Here is a 23,830-nt window from a genome sequence, read left to right as displayed (position 1 = left end):
TCGATCCCCTCCTCCCGGGCGCAGGGGGAGGAGGAAGCAAGGGAAGGGGAAGGAGCGAGCCCGTGGAGCCGCGGCGGCCGGCGCTGAGCTCGGCGGGGCGAGGGGAGGGAGGGGAGCGGAGCCCCCCGCGGCCGTTCCCGGCGGGAGGGTCCCGGCGGGGCGCGGGGGCGGTGCCACCGGCGCGGGGCGGTGGCTGGATCCTGGATCCTGCCCTGGGACGCCGAAGTTGCGGCGGGGCGGCGGCCGCCCCTGTCGTCGCTCCCGATGTCCGTGTGACTCGGCGGCGGCGAGGTGGAGGAGGAGGAAGGGGGGACCCTCCCGCCTCAGCCCCTCTCGCCGCTCCGCTCCGGCGGGTTGTTGTCCGAGAGAGACAGGCACACACACACCCCGCGCCCCGTCCCGCCCCTCGCCCCGCAGCCCCGGGAGGCCGGGGCGGGCACGGTGCTGCCGCCGCCGCGGATCGGGGCTCCCTCGGCCCGGGCGCCGGTGCCGTCGCCGTTGCCTGAGGAGAAGGAGGAGAAGGAGGGAGCGCCCCGGCGGGCAGCGGCGCAGCCATGAGCGGCGGGGAGGTGGTCTGCTCGGGCTGGCTCCGAAAGTCCCCGCCGGAGAAGAAGTTGAAACGCTACGTGAGTGCCCTCTCCCACTCGCGGGCCGCGCTCCCCCTCCTTCTCTCCCTCCTTTCCCCGCTTGTCTCCCGGAGGACTCCGCGCTCGCCTCCCGCTCCCGCCCGGCCCGGCCCGGCCCGGCCTCCCCGCGCGGTCCCTGCCGGCCGGGCCCGGGCCAGCCGCCCTCCCTCCCGGCCGCCTCCCCGTTCCAGCCGGGACTTCTGCCCGGCACGTCCCGTGCGGCTTCCCCAACCTTTATTTTCCCTTTATTTTTTTTTATTTCCGTACTTTCCTTTTTTTTCCTCCCCCCCGCCTTTTTTTCCCCCCCTTATGAAAAGGGGCGCTGAGCGGTCAGATGTTTCCAGCCCAGCTTTTTATCGCCTTTCCGAGGGAGTCGGGAGCAGGGAGGGGGGCGGAGTTTTCCCCCTCTTCCCTCTGGATCCGGGGCTCGGTCTATATGTATTTTTAAACGTAAACACTTGCCGTGCCGGTGCTGGTGCCCGATCGCAGGGAGGGCGGGGGGCGCCCCGGCACTCGGGAGCCGCTCCCGGCGGGATCGCAGCCGGGACTGCCGGCCCGGAGACGGCGGGAGCCGAGGATGCCCCGGGAGCGCTCCCGCTGGGGCTGGGGGGGAGCTCTGCCCTTGCTCTCCGCACCGAGAAAGAAGGCGGAGGGAGTTGTTAGAGAAATGCCTGTCTCTTTTCCCGAAGTTGTTCCCGCTGTTGCTCGGCAGTGGCTGCGCTCGCAGGGGCTGCAGCGGAGCGGACACCGCGCTCCTGGCAGGAAAATGGAGCGCGTTTGCTGAGCGGGCAGATTCCGTGACAGGGCACAGCGGAGCTGCGGGGCCGCCGGGGAGGCTGTCAGGTCACGTAGGAGGGATGGGTGATGCCAGGAGTCATCGCTGCTGGCTGAGCCCTTTCCCATTGGCACCCGGCTCGCTTCGCGGCATCTGTGTAATTGGGACAAAATGTTGGGCCTTCTTTTTTTTTTTCCCTTTTCTTTTTTCTTTTTCCAGTGTTGTTTTTTTTTTTCCCTTTTAAGCAGCTAAACTTTCAGATTTGTTTGAGAATCTGTGAATTATGGGTCTTAACGTGACCATGTTGTTTTCATCTGTTAGCGATTAGCAGCCACTTCTCGATGAACTGTTGCTCTTATGGACGTGTGGTTTTTTTAAATGCCAGGAAACTGGTGAAATGAGTCTCTGTTTAAATTAAAAAATAATATTTGGGATAGCCCACTCTCTGGTTCCCAATGGCAAGAGTCCTGTTTGTGCGAAGGACACAGGATCAGACTTGCAAAGGGAACATCCTGACGGGACATAGCAGGGTTCTGCTTCCCTGCTGAATTGGACATGGACTATATTTTTGGCCAACTCTCCAAGTCTATTTGTGTATTCACAGGATGCCTCTTTACCAGCGTGTAGGAATTAGGCATTAATGTTTTTTAAAAGTTTGAAAAAATTTCCCACTCAGACCCTAAATCCTGTATAGTTGTGCTGTCTGTTAATGAACAGAGTTGTAAGCAAGAGTTTGCCCTCCTAAATCAATCCCATAAATCAATCCCTAAATATGCCAGCTTTCTTTCCGTGTAGCTGTCCCTTCAGTGTATTTATAGCTGTGCTTCCATACTGGAATCACACAGAACCTTTGAGGGGAAAACCCTCACTACAGCATTGGTCAAGTGGTTCCCTGTCCGAAAGAGGTAAATCCTTAATTATCACTTGAAAAGGGGGACCTGCTTTTTGAGGAGGCAGAGTGATAATATGGAAAGCTTATATGAACATGACTTGGTTTATCATCTTCGTGCATTGTAGGCCATAAGGTCATGAGTTTAAATCTTGCACGTTGTTTTGGACTGTTTTCTGCTTGCATAAAAAGAAAGGTGCTGTTTAGAGGAGGACTTCAAGTAACATTCCTCCTGCTCGTCCGTAGTGCCAGATCGGTTGTAGGCTGTAGGTTCACGCTCACTTCAAAGACCTAAAAGTGACCTTGACATTCTGGTCGCCGTCTTTGAACAAACAAATAGTTGACGTCCTTAAGACGATGAACTTTAGCTGAGTGCACTGACTGAAGGGTTGGCCTGTGCTCTCTGTAATTCTACGCTTAAGCGAAGGCGCAGGAGAGAGAGCCGTGGTTTTTTTAAAGCTGTATTTTATAGTGGTGATATTTCAAGGGGCTGCACCAGATGAAAAGATGGGAAAGTGATTTCGATAGGAAATGGCTTTTCTGCAATGCATACTTTTCACATGTATATATGGAAAATTGTAGCTTCACGCTCTATTAGTTTTTGCATGCAAGTGTTGGGGCAGACCCAGGTTACCATCTGGAAAGGGAGATAAAAAGTCTGAAATCGCAGTTAAATGTGGTTTCAGTTCTTAGGAAGGGCGTAAAGGAGCACTTTGAAGCTAGTACATAGGCATGTGTTTCACAGGGACTACAATTTTTAGTTTGAAACAGTAGGACATGGTATTAAAGCTGGCTTACACTCATTTTGAGGCTAAAAAAAAAGAAAAAAATCTCCAACCAACCCTGTCCTGCAGGTGGAAAAGTCAGATTTCCTTTAATGTATGCCTTAATGCCAATGTCTGTTTCCCTCCTTAAAAGGAGTTCTATTCTCGTGCCTCATTCACGTGTTTTTGGTATGAATTAACGTTCTGATAGCCATTGGCACCTGCTGTTGGTTCCCTGGAGCTGGTATTCAGAGCAGTTTGATGGAATAGAGTGGCTGCTTCCAGCAGCAGATCTCTGAGGAAAGTACAGGTAACTTGTGGTGCCAGCTGGGGTTCCAAGATGGGGATGTGGATTTAGTAGAGGAGAAGGGGAAGGGAGCTGGGACTAAACCCTGCACAGGTCTCCACAGCCTATGCTGTGGTTGCACGAGTACCCGAAAGAACTTGTTTGTGCAGAGGGATGGAGGAGTGCTAGATTTCACAGCTTCTGCTACCCTCTTATATGTTTTTCTTTCTTCCCTTGTTCTGTTGCCTTCAACTTTGCAAACATTTATGTGCTTTACCTTAACCTGCTGTACTTTTTCTGCTCTGGTCCCCTTATTTTTAAGGATGTAGTTGGAAAGCCCGTTTCTCCCCATCTGTCCTTTATGAAGTGATAGTAAGCCTTGGCTTCGTGGTTTTCTGCTACGTTGCAGTTCTGCTGTGCACGTGCCAGTTAAAATAGCTGATTCTTTGTGGTAGCAGCATAGAGGGTTTTTTACTGCCATTATGCTATGAAACCACCAGATATTTAAACACAGCTGTCCTTGGTAAAGCAAGGGAGAAGAGCTTGTGTGAATGGGAATAAGTCTTAAGTTCTCTCCTAGAACTACTACACTTTTGTCTGGGGTAGACTAGGGCTCAGTATGACAACTGCATGTGCTTAAAATCAGGGTCTTAGCATTGATGGTTGGTTTATGAAACCAGTTTACTGAAAGTCTACTGAGGTAATATAATAATTCTCAGTATTCTGAGGGGTTCTTATTAATGCACATAAATATCTCGAAGGCAGGTGCCAAGGGGATGGTGTCAGACCCTTTTCAGGGCAAGGAGCAATGGTCATAAACTAAAACACAAGAAGTTTCACCTCAGCATGAGGAAGAACTTATTAACCTTGAGGGTGGTAGAGCACTGGAACAGGCTGCCCAGAGAGGTTATGGAGTCTCCCTCTCTGGAGATGTTCCAAACCCACCTGGACGTGTTCCTGCATCACCTGCTGCAGGTGACCCTGCCTTGGCAGGGGGGTTGGACTAGACTATGTCCCTTCCAACTCTAACAATTCTGTGATTCTAATGTGTCCTACTTAGAGTGAAATACATTTTATTTGATAAAAGGTAAAACTCCATCAAAAATATCCTGCATAGACTAAACACTTTTTGGGATAAGTTGGTTCAGATTTTTCTATATCTAGAAGACTTCCCTGCACTTCTGAGAGTTCTTAAGATGTTTTTGAAAGTAAATTAGGAATCAATTTTGATGTAATTGTTACTAAAAAATCCTGTGGTTATTTGACTATTCCTATTGATTGTGCATTTAATTATTTAAAAGCAAAGAGTGTAAAAATGAGAAATAGGCCTGAGCTCCCCAGGACATAAGGGGCACTGATGTAATTCAGACAAGGCTACAAATAGTATCTTCTGACTTTCTAATCTTTTCAGTCATAGACAGACTTGAAAAGTGCCAGACTATTAAGCTTAGTTATTGATGTTTGAAATAGAGGCTCAGACAGGATGGGTACAGAAGTGGAATATTTTGCTGTGGTTTATTTGGCAGTTCTCTTTGGCACTAATCACATAGGTGCCTCTTCTGTCTTGAGTAATACTTAAATGTGCTAAGATATGTAATGGTGTTAAGAAATGTTTTATTCAGCAGAATAGTTGCAATTTGGTAAAAGCTGCAGTGCCTGACAAAGGCCCTTTTTCTGGAAGACACCTGTTTGTGTTAAAGCTTTTTTTTTGTGATCTTTCATCAGCATAGTGAGCAAATTTAACAATCCGGTTGGTTTACAGGAGAAAGAAACAAGATGAGCTAGTTTGACATCATTCAGTGCTGTCCCTGTGGAGCTGGGTCAAGTTAAGTTAACTCAAGACAGATGTGTAATCAAGTACCATTATGTGACATCTTAATGTTCTGAACGTGATTGTGCTTGTGCTACTCCAGGAGTTGCTGAAGACCTTGCAGGAATTGGTGTTTGTGCAGAAAACTTTCCTTCTGGAAGGAAGTCTGCCCCTCCCCTTCTGCTGTGCGCTAGTCAGAAAACAGCAGTTTGACTTTTGATCTTTTCAAACATGGGTTAGTAAACCGAAAACCATGAAGTTCAAAGCATGACTAAACACAGTGTTTTTGTTGATTATAGAAGGAAGTCGCGTTGTTTTGTGTGCCAGCTAAAGATGCTGAGGCAATCTCTGGTATATAGGGGGTTATACCTACCCCCTAAACTTGCTGTTTGGGTGTCTCACGTGAGGAGTGTGGAACTCACTGTACAAGTATTTGTGATCTTTGAGAGCGCATCAGCAGCTGGTGTTGACTTTGCTGCCAGAGCTACAGCACTGTTAGTGCTTGACCTGTGCTCTGAATCAGCTCCCTGGGAATGGTTTCAGCGGGTAAGAGCAGGCAACAGAGTATAAAACAGATTAAGAAGTCTAATATACATGTAGCACGATTACCTTCCACTAGTTATTTTAACTTTTATGTAGTATACCACACTGATGGGTACTGTTAATTTAAATGTTTCTCAGCTTGTATGGTCAGATGGTACCTGGACTGCTTGGATGCTTTCTCTGCTTGGTGTAGATAGGAAAGTCGGAGGTGTAAGTAACAGAAATTGTCCTTTTCCTCTTGAAGTGCAGGTGAGCTACTGGACATATGAAATAAGACAGATATTCTAAATATCGTAAATGATGTGAAGAATTTTTCTTAGCAACTGCTAAATAATAACCCTTAATTTGGAACCATGATAGCTGAGAAATGAGGAAATAGTCAACTTCTGACTCTGTGATGTTGAAGATGGTTCGCAATTGGATGTATAGCAGCTTATGAATATCCTTTCACTATGCTTCTGTATTTTGATAGGTGTGTTAATAAGATCTGGTGCAGCTAATCACAGGGGATTACAGTTCAATGAGGAACTAACAGGGAGCAGGGAGAGGAAGTGGAAAAACAGATTGATGTCTCCCACTTTCTTGATGCTGCATAGTGGCTGCTCCTCCATGAATGCACAAAGTCTTGCAAGCATTGAATAATTCAGTATAAGCAACACATGTACTAAGCAGTGGAAATAATGAAATACCATGAATTTGACTTCCAATTATACGCAGATGAGCTTGTTTTGCATGCCTCTTAGTCAGTCATAAGCCCCAAGCAGATGTGTGAAAAGTGAATTGTATGTATTGAAAAATGAATGTTTTATTGGACAGTTTAGCTTAAAAAAGTGTAGGCCTCGACTGCCAAAATGAGCACCAATTCTGGAAGCCTTTGGTTGACCAGGTCACTCTTTCAGCTGAGAGGTAATTCTTCCATTTTCCTTATCTTCTTTGGTATTTAACAGTCCTTTATTTAGAGAGAGGAAAGTGACAAACAGAGCTCTTTCAAGTGTCCTCTTTTCTCTTTAAATTTTAAAAGTCTTGGAATGATGGTTTGATCATTTCTGAGGCGGGGGGAGTGTTGTGTTTTTTTGATATAACTTCTGGATCAGATAATCGGAATTAAATATATCTTCTATAGACATTTAGAAAACATTTATTTCCCATTAAATTTGGTTTATGGCTCTGACAGATAGCTTGGCAAAAAAATGAAGGAACATCAGTGATTCAATATGTAGTAATTTTAAGGGAAAGAATAAATTTGTGTATTGTAGATGGCTCTGGCTTGGCTATCTTATACTTCTTCAGTCTTGCTGTCACCTTCTTCTAGTCTAAAAATAGACATCGCCAAAATATATTGGGTGAAATATTTTCTTAAGTCAAGCAGGGGAGTACAACTGATGAGGAGCAAGTTTTGTTTTGATGCAGAGCAAATAAATGTGAAGCAAAGATACACCTCCTTATTTTTTTCATCCCCGCTTCTGTGGTGTTGCTGTGACAGACTTCTTGAGACCTTTCCAAAATGACCTTGAAATTTTCTGTGCTTCAATGACTAATCATTTTATTGCCAATAGAAGCAATTTCACCTGTTGCAATTTCATGGCAGTATTTCATTAGGAGGGACAGACCTTATGTCATGCAAATGACTTGAGCAAGGCAGGCTGAAAGATCAGACAGAAAGGGATAATCTTGTCACGGCAGGTATGTGTTGTGTACAGGGGAATATTGTAGTTCAGTGTAATTTGCTGCTGTTTCAGGGACTCTAATGGGAATTCAGCTCCTCATATGTACAAACAACTAGTTCTGAGGCAGTACTGTAGGGTTTTTTTGGTTTGGTGTTTTTTTGGGTTTTTTTGGGGGGGAGTGTGGGGAGGGAGGATTCTGCCATCTCCCAGCTGCAGTAAAATATTGTTTATTCTCAACTCTCCCTTAATCAGTTCTTGATTAGGCTATTGCAGTGGTTCTTTTATGAATTCTGTGACTTGTTTGCCTTAGAAAAAGTATTCATAGTTACAAAAATAATGTTAACTTTGTAAATATTGTTCACTGAAATACGCTGGTTGAATTTTTTTTTTGTTTAAAAAGCACCCCTGGCTTCCAATAAAAGGTTTCATAGTATGTTTTTTGTACTTGTATTTGCTTCCAGCTGTTGACAAAGGTTTTGTTTCTTCTGATGAATTTTTGAAGCTCTTTGAAACATGCCATACTGCTTTTAGTTGTAAAAAGCAATCTTATGTTACGTAGTATCTGCCTGTCTCTTTGGCAGAATCCAGCAGGGAAATGTTTATAAGGTAACTTTCTGTGAGATGAAAGAAGCTGAATTAACTGTTGAACTCTCTAACCTGCTTTTCCTTTGTATGTTTTTGTTTTTCTAACTGAGAAGGAATATATTTAATTGCATTTTATGCCCCAGAATTACAACTTTAGGATTTAACTCCCTGAGGTTATGGTGACACATTTTTCTTCCCCTTTTTTTTCTGGTAAATAGCAGTTATTTGGGGTAAATGACAGCATGAGAGTTGTCTCTCTTGGAGCTGGTAGCATAATAATATGTAATTAAAAATGTCAGGCAGTTATGTCCATATGGCTTGTGTATCATTATAAATAATATCCGTACATAATGCAAATAATTCTGTTTAAAAACATACCATGAAAAAGAGGCAATACTTTGGCTAGGAAGCTGTGCCAAGTTACAATACCAGCTTGTCAGTTCTGGATAGCTGAGCTTAGGTCCCATGTCAAGAAGTGAATTAAATGAAAAGCTTGTGCTCGTTTTTATTTTGTACAGCAGTTTATTGGCAGAGTGGTTTAAAAACAACTATGGTTTTTCAGGAGATGTGCTTGTTCTTTTCTCTGAGAATTTCTAGGAAGCCAGGAGAAAGCTTTGTCTTCTCTGCAATTTGTAAAAGGAGGTAGTTTTTGTCTTCTGCCACATGCTGGCTAACCAGGATGAGGAATCTTGATGTGGGGTGATGTGCAGGCAAGGCTGGGGATGGCAGCTGGGGATTGGGATAAAACCTTGCCTAGCAGGAGAAAAGCAAACTTGTCCCTTTGCCTGTTTCCCACACAGGAGTTTTCCAGCCAGCTCGCTTGTCACATGTGGGTTGTTCTGCTGCTTTATAAGTGAAAACAACGCCAGATAAACCCTTCGTGGCAGTGGAGATAGTGGCTGTCACAAAGTAAATCTGGTTCCCCACCCACTTCCCAGCACAGCCAGCCTTGGGGCAGGGTGATGGCAGATCTGCTGCCTGCCTTGCTCCGGGTGAGCCTGTCTCCACCCCGGGAGGAATGTGATGGGTTTCAGTGGTGCAGGCCAGCGTGCTGTGCTCTTCCTGCTCCTCTCTCTGGGGCCACAGCTACTGCCAGGCTCTACAGTATTTCCGCCTCAAAGGGAAAAGGGGGAAAAAAGAAAATCAACACAAAATTAGATTTTGGGTTATTTTTCTATGTTGTCTGGGGCTTGGGATTTAAAAACAAAATAAACCCTCTGTAGGTGTTTATTGCTGACAGTAGGAGTTCACAGGATTAGATTTGGGGTATGGAGTAAGAATACAGGAAGCTATTCAAACACAGTTAATACCCGTGCCTTCAAATAGACCTTTGATGCAATCAACACATAAGAATTACAGTCCATTTGGGAGAGTTATTAAAAGGGTAAATAAACACATGATATCAGAGGAAAAATGGATTTTAGGTTTCAAAATGGAATAATACCCATTTATAAAAAAAAATAAAAAGAGGCAATTCCAAAAATTGTGTGTCAGTTTGTCATTTTCCCTTTGTATGAAGAGTAACTGCACTGAGTCACATAATATGCTAGACAAATGTTCCCATTCACACTTAATGCATGTTTCTGTTACAGTTTTCTGACGTTTGTGTTTCCATGTAGATTCTTAAGCAGGATCAGATGGAGTAGGGAAGCTGTACCTGCTTTTGGGATGGTGCAGGAATGATTGCTGCTTTGAAAGGACTGCTTTTGGAAACCAGTCAGTGTAGAGCATGTGAACAGTCCCTTATCTCAATGAACTCCAAAGTCCATATACAGAATCTAGCAAACATTTATGATTTAAAAAAAAAAGGCATATGAATATCTGTGATCCTTAAAAATATGGTAAAATACTGGCAGCAAGTCTGCCCCTTTTAACACTGAAAAGCAAGGCACGTATTAGGAAAGACATGGTGAGGATAATTTATTTGCTACTCCTAATGATTATTACAGGGATTAGTCTGTGAAACAACCAAGAAAGAGGATGTCAAAGTTATGTATGGATTTGATCTGAATTCACAATTTATCCTTGCATGGTTTAATTAAAAAAAAAAAAAAGAAAAAGAGACAGGGAGAAAGTGTGGGGGGGAGGGTTTGCAGTGCAATTTGAAACACAAGAGACTTGTGTTTCCCAGGACAGATGAGGCAGTGGAACGCTCTGCCATGTGGTATCCACATTGGGAATGCAGGAGATTCCGGGGAGGCTTGGAGAGAATCCTCCAGCTGTAAACATGAGTGCTTGGAGGTCTGGAGTGTGATAAGAGGAGACTTCTAAAGTGTCGAGTTGTAACCAGTTCCTGTGGTTCACTTATGTGATCCAGTCTTTTCCTTGTTCTGCCGATGTGAAGGAAGTGTCAGAGGTAGGCTATGGGTGTGATGCCATCTGGCAATTCTGCTTTCCTAGAAAGTAGTGATCTATATGAACTTAATTTGATGTTTAAGCCACAAACTGACAGAAACGTCGCCCTTTTGAATCTGTCACTTGTTGTGTAATTCCATGATTTCTTGTGGTGCTCTTCCTTAAAGAAATGTTTCTTCTTTCAATAATGTGTTGCGCTGGGTGATGTTCTCATGGTGGCATTAGACAAACTTGTTGTTTACAAAATCCTTTCCTGTTACTAAGGGAGATAACTTCAATAAGTGCAAAATATCAGTAACTGTGTCTTCCTGAATCTTGCATGTCCTAATGCATCTCCATTCACTGTTTGTGTGCTCTTATTGCTGAAATTATTTGCATCATGCTATGTGAGTAAGTTTTGCAGTCTAATGACTTGTTACTCAGTGTGAAATAATGCTTTTAAAGCTCAAAGCTGAGGTCATGTCACGCTCTTAGTTATGACCTATCTAATACAGTTGTCTGTGTGCACAAATGAAGTTAAATTGCATAAGCTTGTCAGCACTGTGAGAAAGAACTTCAGTTACTCTTCACTACTGAAGGTCTGTTGGCAGAGAAAACACACTTACATGCACTCAGGAGTCTTTACTAAGACAAAACCTGTTTTTGATTTTTATGAAGTTTTGGAGAGGGGAAGGGAGAAATGGGGCAGGGGGGAAATCTAAAGTGAAGAGTAGCATTCAAATGACTCATTAGTGTAAATTGGGAAACATAACCCTGGTTTCATACCAGGGTAATTTTGTCCCAGGACAAGTAACTACAGAGTTTTCTGCTGTGGTGTGTGCTTCAGTGCTAAATTAATTCACAGTCCTTTGCATTTTTCCTTGATTTGATGGCTCTGTTTTTCTGTGAATCTCTGCAGCTCCATGAAAAAAAAAAAAAAGAGAGCAGGAATTTATTGTCTGCTTTATAAAGAGAGTGGCAGGAAGGTCTTTACTGATTGTATGAGGGAGGCACCACTATCATTACATAAATTTGATAGCGTTCTTTGGCGGGGTTTTCTTACAGTACAACCATAACTTACTGTGATTCAGATCTGCTTGTTTGCTGTTTTTAGCCTTGGAAATGGGCATGTTAATTATGCAGAACTATTACTGCAGTTTAAGAAACTAAACTTTTGCTGGGATCTGCCAAACTGTGGATGGGAGGTGCAGAGTGGTAAGCAGCACTGCTGAGATGCTCGATTGCTTCCAACAGCTGCTGGGAAGGCAGTGCTGTTCCCATGGGAGTCTTCTCCTGCTTTCTGCTTACGGGAAGAGGTTTTCCTATCAGTCTCTGCAACCAGCATCCGACAGAGCTGAAGGATGTTCCTGCCCCCCTTAGCTGGCTGGAAAATGAGCCTTCTTTTTGTCAATCCTTTGCTTCTGGGAGCTGTTGTTTAAAGGGATGGAATGCTCTTCTCTGAAGTCTCACTCTGCTTAAACAAAATAGGGAATAAGGAAGACTGTGATCTGTCCTTTCCAGCTTGGAGACTGAGCTGGACAGATGTTTCTTACTCAGTGCTAAGGAGGAAAGTCCCTGGCTAGGGGCTCTAGAATGAAGGTTAAAAGGTGAAGAAATCCTACAGGGGCCTCCTGCTGCAATGAATGGCTTCAGCCCTGCACAAGTGAGAGAGAAGATCCAAAACTTGTGTCTCTTTGTCCTTTCCTTCTCCTTCTTCCTCTCATTGCAACTCTTTCGTGTTTATTTTCCTACTTTTAAATTGCATAATTTAGTCCTTTCTGTCACTTCCTAATGTCTGAATCATAGGTAGCTCTTCCTGCCTGCAGTAAACAAACATTTTACTCCTGGCACCTTTCCAAATTGAAATTGTGTTTATGAATGTGTGTGTGTGGGGGGGTCCCTCTGGCAGTGTGCTTGGGAAGCTAATTCACTTGTGTGCAGGTTGGATAAGCTGCTTACTGCATGCTTCTGTGGCCTGCTGATTTCCTTGTCTTTCCTATCTTCTAAACTGATGGAGCTGCTCGGCTGATCAGGACCAGCAGGTGAATGGTAGCAGATGATAAAAGCAGAGTATAAACAGTGGGATTATGAGCCTCTGAAGTTAATAACAGTAGCAACTGGTTGCCTCAAGTCTTGCTGCTGTTGGTGTCGCCTCTTCTCTCTCTCATACCTTGCATGTACATACAGTGCTGAGGTACACAGAGTCTGCCATTTAACCAGTCACTTGTGAGAAGCTCTGTCTGGTCTAACATTAGGGCTTTGCTCATTTTTTGGATTCTTTCACTGCAAGGCAGGGAGATAACACAGGGTACTTTGGGACACGTGGTCTGCCTCCATCAGCCTGACGGACCTCTCAGACCATATTTGTAAAAGCTGCGAAATAGGAGTGTATCACCCTCACTTTTCATATTGTTATTCCTATTTCTAAGTTTTGAAAAATCCTTCATTTTATTTTTAAATTTGCTGTGACTCCAGAATGAAGCATGGAAGACACAGCTTACACCCATGGAGACTCCCCACCTCTCCTGTTGCATTCACACTCTCTCTTTGCTGGTTTCTGTCCTTTATGGGGAAGGTTTGTCCTGAATCATGATAGACCAGCCTCACAGTGTGCTGAACACTACAACTCCTACACTGCAACTGCATGTGGAACTGTTAAATGGACTTAACTTGGTAAATGGAGACAACAGAGGAAAGATCCAGTCCTTGTTTTGGCAACTTTGCATTTGTACCTTCCTATCCATCTGTACCTCCTCACACCCATCTCTGATTCTTCCTCCTAAGATGCCACAAAGGTGAGAATAAGTCAAATATATTTAGGACAGATTAGATGAGGTAAGAACAGCCTCAGTGTTATGCTGACTTCATCATGCTTTCTTGTAAAAAAGAAGAGAGAGCACCTTCTTTTCCCCAGTTACAACTTACCTTGATTTTCTTGACGATGTTGTGTATAGCATGGAAAGCATAATGTCTATGATCTAAAAAAAATAACTAACAAAAACATTTTGCAAGTTGTACCAGTATGACAAAGCAACAGAATGTTACTCTAGTCTAGAGTAAAGTAAATTTCAGAAAAGACAGTTGAAGCAAAAGAACCCTGCTGTTACGTGCCGTAGGAATGCCTCATGTTCCAGTTTCCACGTGCACAGGGACGTGGGCTTTTCCCTTGTGCCATTTGTTTTTATCCAGTCAGTAAAAGAAAGGATGAAGTTCCTCCGAAAGGTAAGTTAGAGGGATTTTGAACCTGGTAGCTCATCTTGGAAGTTGAGTAGGTTGGATACTCTTTCTGTTATCATTGCCTACTTACACTGTTTGCTTGTGTGTACTAAAGAATTTATATTTTTTTCCCACAGTAGTGGGAGGAGTTACTGTTTCTATGGTTGGGGTTGAAATGAGTTTCCTGTATTTGGAGTAAGAAAGTAATTTTCTTGGGGGGTGTGATTTGGTAATGTACAATGCTAGGGAATTGGAAAGAAAGAAGTACAATAGAAGGCAGTGTCCTGTTTATAATATATTCTAGTCTAAAATGATGGCAACCTGTTTCTTAATAACACTGTACCATGTGGAAACTGAATGTGGAAACAATTGCATGAAAATATTTTTATTTTATCTGTTTGTTGCATGTGCTTTGGATTTCTTGAAACTTAAAAGTACATATTCAAATAAATGCCATGTTAAATAATGTAGAAAATACTTTTGTGTCCTTTGTACGCTGTGTGGTGAAAGTTTTGCTGAATCAGAAGCAAAAATGTAAGGGTTGGGTCCTGTAATTATAGCATTACAGACCTGTCTACTATTGTCTTTTAATTTAAGCTTGTAATATAAAGTGTCTTGGTTAGAATGAAGATAACACTGACCAAAGCATAATGAAACAAAATTTTTCAGTCATTTGTATTACCTTGTCTTGTAATGTTCCACAGTACTATTTTATCAGTTCTAGTCAATAAACATCACAGTAGTGCACAAACCTTTTCATTTGAACTTGAGGCTATTAAATGATGCTGTTGCATTGAATTTCAGTGACTGCATTATTGTCGTTCATCTGAGGCAATGACAATCTTGCCTCCTCAAAGGATATTGGGCTTTTTGTTTCTTTAAGAAGACGTAAGTAGTACCAAAGGGAAATCTGATGGAGTGTTGTATGATTTTTAGCAAATTGTTAAGCAGCGCTTCTGAGTTGCTTGTGAAACTTCAGTAAGTCTCAATTTAAAGTGCAAATATTTCTCTAGGCAGTTGAACTATGCAGCCTTGAGTTGCTATTAAACACCTTTATGGTGTTATGAAAAAATCAGGCTAAGCTTTATACCAAAACTTGTGATTCTGTCAACAGGCGTAAGCCAAGAAAGTCGTTGAGACTGTAGTAGAAACATGCTTTCCCACGAAATAGAATCCAGGGATGTAGCCACTGTAATTGTGCAATAAATTATCATAAATGTGATGTCATAGTCTCTGCAACTTTCTGAAGGGGTAGTCTGATTTTGAAATCAACCGAGTAGTGAATAACAAGCCTCTGAATTGGCCCAGACAACAGCAGACATGTCTGCATCATTTGGGGAAAGCAGTCATCTCCTTAGAGAATTAAACTATTTCAAAATAGAAGTTGTTGACTCAATGTGTTAATCTTGGCTTTTCATGAAGAAGTGCAGCATCCAACACCGATTAATTATTTTTTTAATAACAGATCCCTAAACTACAGGCTGCATAGTTAAAAAGAGACAGATTGGAAGAAAGTTCACTGAGGTTATTAAGTGTAACTCCTCTCAACTGCAGTTATTCCCTGGTAGCATTCAAACATTCACCTGTAGGAAAAGGTCCCCAGATGCAGATGTAGCAGGATTGTAGCTTTTAGTTTACAAGGATAATTTCACAGGCTTGCCCAAAGGTATATTGTGAAGATTAGGCAGAACCCAACAAATCTTTAAGATTGCGATAGCATAATTCAGAAACTTTGTTTTGGATAATTATTGTATGTGATAGCAAGGACATATTGCTCTAACTGTAGCTCTGTTAGTCATTTATTACTGTAACTTAAAAAAAGATTAGAGAGTCCTCTAAGTTTGTTACGGGTCTGGATTAAAAGTTTTGTTAATGAAATTATTTGAAAGAACACATTGAACTTCAATTGAGTGTGATAACACCTCAATGCCCAAATAAGTGCATATTCTAAATGCAGTAAAGCAATATTTTACAGTGTTTACCATAAACTCTTGGTGTGTATATAGTAATTAAAACAGTTCAAACAACTTAGAAATTAGTGGCATGACAACAAAATATGTATCTTTGCCTTCCTAGTAGGATGTAGGAGAATCTTCACAAAATCTCCATTCCCACGTCCTTCAAGTAAAAACGTGGGTATGTAAATAAGCCTTGCCCAGAAGGTCGTCTGTGAGGGGTAGGTTGTAACTCAATTCAGAGCCAAGAGCCTTCCCAGAAAACTATCTACGAGTACATGTCCATGTTTGGGAAGCCTTGGGTTTGACCTGATTCAGTCTTTCCTCATGACCTCTGCAGATGCCTGCACAGGCCTACAGGTGACCTTTTCCAAGCTGCGTCTTGTGTCAAAAGTTCATTCATCCTTTTTATTTTTTTCCCTTTTCATCTTCATTCACTTTTGAAACAATCAAAAACTCCTTGCTTGAGCTCTTGTATTTAGCCTTGTGACATTACACCATGCTACTCTTGCGGCTTCATTCTTGTCCTTACTAAAAGGTAGTGGTACTCTTTCCTATTTTCTTTCCCCCCGCCTTTTCCTGTTGGTCTCACTTTACCCTAAGGATCTGCAGCTTCTTTGTTAGCTTCTATCCCTTCATCTTTGTTCTTCCTTGCCATCGAACTGTTTGTGGATGACTTCTCATGCTCATTTTATGTGAACTTTGCATTAATGACACATGCTTCAGTCTCTCCTCCTGAACACCGCCTCTTCTCTGACTTGTCTTCTGTGTACTGCTACCATTAATGTTTTGCTACCAAATTAAGTGTATTTTCTGTTTTCTTGGAATTTGTCTTTGCAACTCACATTCTCTGTTCTTTTAACATATGCCCAACATTTTCCTAAATTTCCTAACTTAAGTCCCTTGACCACTGGAGTTGCTTATTCCAGGAACACGTAGGTGTTGGCCTGCATTCACCATGGGTTGGATGTGCGGGCTTTTTCCAGATAGAGCTGGTGTCATATTTTTCAGACCTGCTAAACCTATTCATAGAATCATTAAGGTTGGAAGAGACCTCTAAGATCATGGAGTCCAACCCTTAACCCAGCACTGTTAAGTCCACCCCTAAACCATGTCTGCGTGGTTTTTGAACACTTCCAGGGATGGTGATTCTGTCATTTCCCTGGGCAGCCTTTTCCAGTGCTTGACAACCCTTTCAGTGAAGAAAATTTTCCTAATACCCAGTCTAAACTTCCCCTGGAACATCTTAAGGCCATTGCCTCTTGTGCTGTTTCTTGTTAATTGGAAAAAAAGACTGCCCCCTACCTGGCTACAGCCTCCTTTCAGGTGGTTGTAGAGAGCAGTAAGGTCTCCTCTGAGCCTCCTTTTCTCCAAGCTCTAGAGCTCCAGCTCCCTCAGCTGCTCCTCATCAGACTTTTGCTCCAGACCCTTTCCCAGTCTGTTGCCCTTCTCTGGACACACTCCAGCACCTCACCTTTCTTGTAGTGAATGGCCCAGAACTGGACACAGGATTTGGGGTGTGGCCTCACCAGTGCCAATTACAGGGGGGCAATCACTGCCCTGGTCCTACTTGCCACATTATTGCTGGTCCAGGCCAGGATGCCATTGGCTTTCTTGGCCACCAGGGCACATGCTGGCACATGCTCAGCTGGCTGCTGACCAGCACCCCCCAGGTCCTTTTCTGCAAGGCCACTGCTCGCAGCCTGTAGTGCTGCATGGGGCTGTTGTGACCCAAGTGCAGGACCCAGCACTTGGCCTTCTTGAACCTCATACTGTTGGCCTTGGCCCACTGATCCAGCCTGTCCAGAGCCCTCTGCAGAGCCCTCCTACCCTCCAGCAGATTAACACTCCCACCCATTTTGGTGTCATCTGTGAACTGACTGAGGGTGCACTTGATGTCCTCATCCAGATCATCAGTAAAGATGTTAAACAGGACTGGCCTGTATTTCTCTAAATGCTGCAACTGTTTTTTTCATAAATTCATAAAATTCAGGCTCCTTGAAGGTTGTACTAAAAGCTATTTGTAACTGCACTGTGTCTCTATAGAGACTTGTATCCCAGTATTTTTCCTGCCCGCTCTAATAGATTTATCTGTTTTTGAACTCTGCACTAAATTTGGGATTAAGTGGTGAAACTATTTTCTGAACCATTAGAACTAGAGGGTGTTTTTTTCATTCAGTTCTCAATTGAGGCTAACTTATTCTGTTACATGTACAAAGGATTTGTGAGGCTATTCTATTCACTTGTGTATTTTTGTGAAATGCTCCTATGTCTATACTGAGGGAAGGAACCGTGTATGAATTTTTCAGGAGAGTTCATGGGGAAAAGCATCTCTCTCTTTGCCTGGAAAGCATGTAGCAGGCTTTAAATGTAACTGCTCTTTTTTAGTCTGATCTGGGTAGAGTGAGAGATTCCTTTGTGGCTTGGACTTTGCCCACATGGAGATCCATGAAGGCCAAAAATGGCCTGAATTTTGCATAGAAACAATTGACAGAATACAGACTGGTGAGCATGGGAATTATCTGTGCTCTTTTGGGAGCACTGCCAAGATAAGCTGCTGTCTTCTGTATCAGCTGTAAAGTTTCTTTGTGGTCATCCTTCAGTAAAGCCCCAAATAGCGTGCATGATTCAAATTCCATTGAGATATAAAAGCAAACACAAATATGAAAACTGACCCCTGAAAGAATGCAATTTTAACTATAAAGCCAAATTTCTTTCATTTGATGATCTCACTACTCTAAGAAGAAAATATATATTAAAAATAAAAAACCCAAAAAACAAAACCTGAAGCCAGTAGAATTCACCACATGCATTCCCTCATCAGAACAGAGTAGAAAGCTTTGGAGTCTTTGAGTATTTCCTGTGGCATCAGCCTTGTCTTCCCTGGACTGTGCCTCTGTCATGTACTTTCTTCCTAACCTGTGTCAGGCAAGTGTGAAGTGGGTTGGAGCTGGGAAGTACCTTTACAGCAGTGATATGGCCACTGGGGCTACTACTTTCTGTTTTCACAGGTCTTTAAAAGTTCTCTAAAAATGATGTGTGACAAAACAGAATTAATTACTCTGCGCAGGAGAGAATCTCTATCCTAAGTGCCAGAGTGTAATCCAAGCCTGTTGCTGTCCAAGGGGAAATAGTTGTGTGAGCCCCCTCACCAGGATCCTGCACGTACTGACGGGGATCGAGGTACCAAGGCTGGTGCTGATCGAGTTAATACTGAGCAGGCTCCGTGTTTGAGTTTTGCAATGACCGTGCTTGGGGGGAAAAGATAGACCTGTCTGCATATAGATGGGCGGGTAAATTGGAAGTGGTCCAGAGCTGTTTGTGCACTCTCTGATTGTTCTGCTGCATCAATCTGTGCAAAGTATTCCTGGAAGTGGTGGTGGTGGGGGGGGCAGGTGTGGAGAAGGTGATGACTTTTTATTTTCTGATCTTGCTAACCTGCAGTGTTCTTAATGGGAATAACTGGAAATGAAGAGGCTACTCAGGTGTAATGAGGTTTAACTAATATAACCAATGTTTCAACTTGTTCTACTGCATGTTTGCTCTAAGGCTTGTTTACGTATTGTATAAGCCAAACTCGCCTGTCTTGTTAGGTGAGTGTGGTTAAACTCTGCAGAGCTACGTGAATGTACTGTAATATCTTACATAGCATTAACAAAATATGCCCCTGTGGTATGACACATTAATGGCACATGAAGTCTACATGCTTTTGAGATGCACCTCGTAATGATGATAGCAATTTTTTGCAGATTGGGGGAAATCAGACACACTCAAAAAATACCATAACCGTCCTTTATGTATTTAAAAAATAAATCAAGGTGGGGGGCAGGGACGTGGGTTCCTAAGGAAGGTAAATAGAAGTGGTAGATTTTCTTATTGATGGTCTTTGGGCTTGTTCTGAAATACAGTGGAACTGTTTGTGTAGTTGGACAATTTATATTACATGAGGTGACTTCTTTTCTTTCTTTTTTTTTTCAGTCCCCCTCCCCAAGCTCATCAGCTTCTTGGGTCTTTTGGTGAGCTTTTGGAGTTCATCATAGGAATATTTTTGGTACTTCATGTAATATGGCTACTATGAACAACTTCTTTCATTGGGAAGATCTAGTATGAAAAGAATGTAATAGTCATTCAGCAAAATACTTTCAATGCTAAGGAAAATTGTGCCAGTTGCATTTTTTTCTTTTCCTCTTGGACTCAACTTCATGAGTTAATACTAAACAAAATTTAGTAAGGAATTTTTCAAGTGAGCCAGTTAATCAGAAGTACTGTAAGTTGATCGCTATTCTGCTAAACAGGAAAACATGAAATAAGTCTGGTTTTGAACCAAGTTCTGCAGTTAATATTTTTTTTTTCCAGTTTTGTTCATGAGAACTGCTTCAGCTATAGAATCCAGTCTGTTGTAAAAGTTTGGGGGTTTTATGCTTAGATTTGCTTTTTATTGTTCCTTTTGAACATTAATATGTAATATCTGGTGGTCTCTGAGAACCTGAAATTACTCAAACAAGAAAGTTGAAGTTCCTCTGAAGTTGAAGACTCCCCAGAGTCATATCAGAATTGCTATCTAGATGAATAGAAATATTTAATTATAATCCATTGTTTTAATGACCTTCGTAGAAAAATGTTTTGATAAAATAGTAATATTTAACTGTTATTTCTTTCACAGTAAAAAACTAAATATTTTAATTTTACCATGAAAATTGTAATAAAATGTCATCAGAAGACTCAAAATACAGTTCCACTGAAACAAAACATTTCCAGATTTTTTTTTTCTTCTGCTCTCCCCACTCTCCCAAAAGGTTGTAAGGAAATGTATCTTACTAATCTTGGGAGTTCCAGACTTTCCCTGTTTTGATAGCCTTCCTAATGTGCATGTCATAGTTTGCTTGGTCTGGATTGTTCAGAGTTTTTGAGGGTAACTTAAAGCAGAGATAGTGAGCATATATTCATGTATAGTTTACCATGTGGCTTGTATCTCAATATTTCTGAGTAGTTATCTGCCCTCCTTAATCTCTCTTACAGGAAGAAGGTTTCTGCAAAACGCTGGCTTTATAACAGCAGAGGCCATGACCCATAGTGATTTTTATCTGGAAATAGTTGCTGGAAGGGAAGATGTTCCCTTGTTTGAAACTTCTTAGTAGTTTGGGGGTTTTGGTGGCTTTCTGTGGTTTGCTTTTGTTGATTTGGTTTTTTTTTGTTTTTACTATTTCAATTTTCAGTCCAATTATTTTCTGTGTCATGTAGGAAACTTCCATCTTCACACTATACTGATGTTAGCCCAGTGTGTGGGTACTATATTGTTGAAAATCTGGCTTTCCCTGGAATCCAGAGGTAATGGTGGAGCCAACAAGGGGTGTGGAGCACTGTGAAGACTTTATAATTCCATATTGCACTGTCTGACATTTCTGTGTGTGGAGAAAGCTACAGGCAGAATCTCTGCCTTGAAGTAAAGGAGATTGTGACTGGTAAACTTTCCTCTGGAGTAGAATAGATTTGTGTGTGTAGCAAACTGGAGGTAGTAGAGGAATTCCTTGCTGCTGTTATTGCCTTAAATTGAGAGGATACAGTGAAGAATCAAATAACGTGGGCTGCACGCACCGTGCGTGATGGGATGGCCTTGTATATTTACATTTGACTTATTATAGTATAGTCATTCTTCTTCGTCTTCTAAAATTAGCAAAGCGCAGCACAATTATAATACTTTCATGCTTCGGGATAAGCTTTGCATTTCATTAATTCATTGGTTCTTATTTATGCTATGTCAGTTCAGGAAGAAAAATGTTAAACTGGAATAACTTGTTCTGAAAGTTCAGTACAAGTGTGTGCTTTCTTCATCTCTAATTTTGAATCTCCCACCTCTTCTCTTAATGTGCAAGACTGTTTGCCTGTCCTCTGCGCTGAGTTGTAGGACTTCACCACGGAGCAGCATCAAAGCGGTTTATTTGCTTTCAAATACATGTGTGTATTTGATGAGAAGGTTTTAGTTGACACCCCACTAAATCCTCCTTTTTTTTTTTTTTCCTCCTCCCCCACGCAAATATTTTTAGGACAAGATTTACTGGTAAAAATAGCAACAAGTTAGAGCCACTTTGCTTTATCTTCGTTATGCTCCTCGTTAGAGACTGGTGTTTGTGCCTCTGTATGGAGACCTCTGTCACCTGAAGGGCCGATGCCAGGCCAGCAGCACCGAGTGGCTGCTTCTTTGTCATAAATTGTGGCCTTCAGCAACAGTGGTTTCTAACTGTTTTGGGAGCAAATTTGGTTGGTAATTTGAGGGCAGGTTTTCTTCTCCCCCCCTAAACCCTGTTGGATATAGGGCTAGAGGCCTCTCCTTGCTCCTCCCTTCCCAGCTGAGACTGTTGAGGGGCTCTGTCTTACTCGGTGAAGAGCCTTCCCAGGAGACCACCAAGTGCAGCTGGCTGTCCGGAGAGAGCCTCCAGATGTTCCTGCCCTCCTGCCCTGGGCTGGCACCACTGGTTTGCTCATGCACCTTGCGGTATCCCTCCCATCCAGGCTGGACGTGCGCGTTTCTGGTGGGAACGGCGGGCACGGGAGATGCCAGTATTCCTATGGGAAGCCAGGCTGTGGTGTTTATCTTCCTTGAGCGCCGCTTCAAAGTTAGCTGGCAGAGAGTGCACACTCTTTAAAGATCACAGCCTTGTAGGATTATTACGGATACTTTGAAAGGCAAAAAAGAGTGTTCGACTGGGTTAGTGGGCAGATAAATGTATGTGGCCCTGGGGCCTCGCGCGCTGTTGGAGCGCTGTGCTGACCAACCTTTCAGACAAAACCAGAAGGATGAGGTAGTTGGGAGTCACATTTCTCTTCCTTCTGTGACTTCTTGCAGCAGCTGGAGTGAGAGATGAAACACTTGCCCTCAGACCACTCTGCAGAGTGCAGACATGTACTCCATCTCAGTATCTTTCCTAGCAGTTGATGTTAATGGAAGTAGCCTTTTTTGCCACGCATTTTTCTTGTTTCACAGGCTTCTCTGTGACCTTGTAGTGAAGTCATAAAAGCTTGAATCTTTGCTATCGCAATCCTTGCCATAGCAACATGCGTCATAGCCGTATAATTATTTATTTAATGGGTTTAATTATGAAAACTGGGAAAGGCACTTACGAAAACTGGATCAGGTAGGGGGAAGGAAAAAAGCACTAGTTTTAAAGTAAAAACAAAAAACAGCACCACTTTCATGATAACCTAAGACAGGAATAAATTAAGTACTGGAGCCTTTGTTTTAACTACCTTTTTTTCTTCTCTGTCTGCATTTTCCTCCTTTTTTAATATTTTTTTTTTTGTCCACTGTGCAAGAACCGTGCAGCTGCTTCAGTGATCCCCCCCGTTTGCAAACCTATAAATATACTTACTTTGTCATGTTGTTTCCTAAGAGCTTTGCTTCCAGATAGCTTTGCTATTTAAAATTTTTCAACTTTGAATTTCATACTATCATGTAAAAAGTAATTAGAAATCCTAAAATCAAATGCTATTTATTAGTCTTTAAATTTCAGATTGTCTATGGCTTTCTCTCCTTGTGTTCAGAAATTAATTTTGTTATTGACCAGCCTTCTCAGAAAGAACTATCTATAGGAGTAAAATTTAAAGTATTTAAAAAAATATAGATACTTACACATTCTCAGAGTAGAGGAACTATGTATTTTTTATAACTGCAAGTGCTATGCTCTGGAGAATTTCCTGATTTATTGTTATCAGCGTATACACCAAAAGTTACATGATCTGCAGCAACTTCTCTGAGTAGTAGTTGTTCCTTTCCTTGATGAGGAAAGAATGAAATGAGACAAATAACTTTATTGATTCTACTTCCTCCAGACTTACTGACACGTTGTGAATCTTTCCATTTAAATTGATAAATACCTCAGTACCTATAGCAGAAAAATACCTGGACCCCTGGCAGAGGTGCTCTTTCCAGGTCTCTGCCTTCAAGCTACACTGGAGTCTTGAATGAGAGTGGGAGCAAGTGGAGTGAGAGCATCGGAACAGGTCTTGGCAGTTTAGGATTTTATAGATGGTTCTTGCTATGAATGCATTGAAGGCTGGTTGCGAAATATGACTTGGTGACAGAGCAATGAATTGTTAATCCAGGATGGGGCTAGAATTTCAAATTTGTGAACTTTTGGCAAGGAGAGAAGGGTGGGGTTTTGGAAGGAATTTCATTTGTTGGATCGTGATATAAAATGCAAAGGCTTTTAACTGAATAGCTCAAAAACTAACTTGGAACAACTTTTTTGTTGAAGTTATTACTTGAGTCAGAAGCTACTATTAGTGGAATATTCCTGCTCAGGCCTGATGCATGGAAGCAGAATTTCCTTTTTTGTTGTCTGCATATGTTTTTGTTGTGTTTTTTTTTTCTTTCAGTCGTGAA

The 23,830-nt window shown here is 42.3% G+C and overlaps 1 protein-coding gene across 3 annotated transcripts in view; it reads left to right on the top strand.

Annotated features, from left to right (window-relative positions):
* Positions 1 to 204: 204 nt before the first annotated feature.
* Positions 205 to 23,830, top strand: part of GAB1 (GRB2 associated binding protein 1) — a 100,907-nt gene continuing 77,281 nt past the window's right edge. Inside the window, exon 1 of one of the 3 annotated variants that reach the window (XM_027698876.1) lies at positions 205 to 626. In XM_027698876.1, coding sequence (XP_027554677.1) covers positions 555 to 626 — 72 coding nt within the window. In that variant the 5' untranslated portion in view covers positions 205 to 554. The remainder of the gene's footprint in view (positions 627 to 23,830) is intronic. The other 2 variants (XM_027698878.1, XM_027698879.1) reach the window with 2 other exon arrangements.

Source organism: Neopelma chrysocephalum, unplaced genomic scaffold, assembly GCF_003984885.1.
Source record: "Neopelma chrysocephalum unplaced genomic scaffold, ASM398488v2 Primary Assembly neopelma1_133, whole genome shotgun sequence".
Taxonomy (NCBI): domain Eukaryota; kingdom Metazoa; phylum Chordata; class Aves; order Passeriformes; family Pipridae; genus Neopelma; species Neopelma chrysocephalum.
This window is presented reverse-complemented; position numbering and strand designations above follow the sequence as displayed.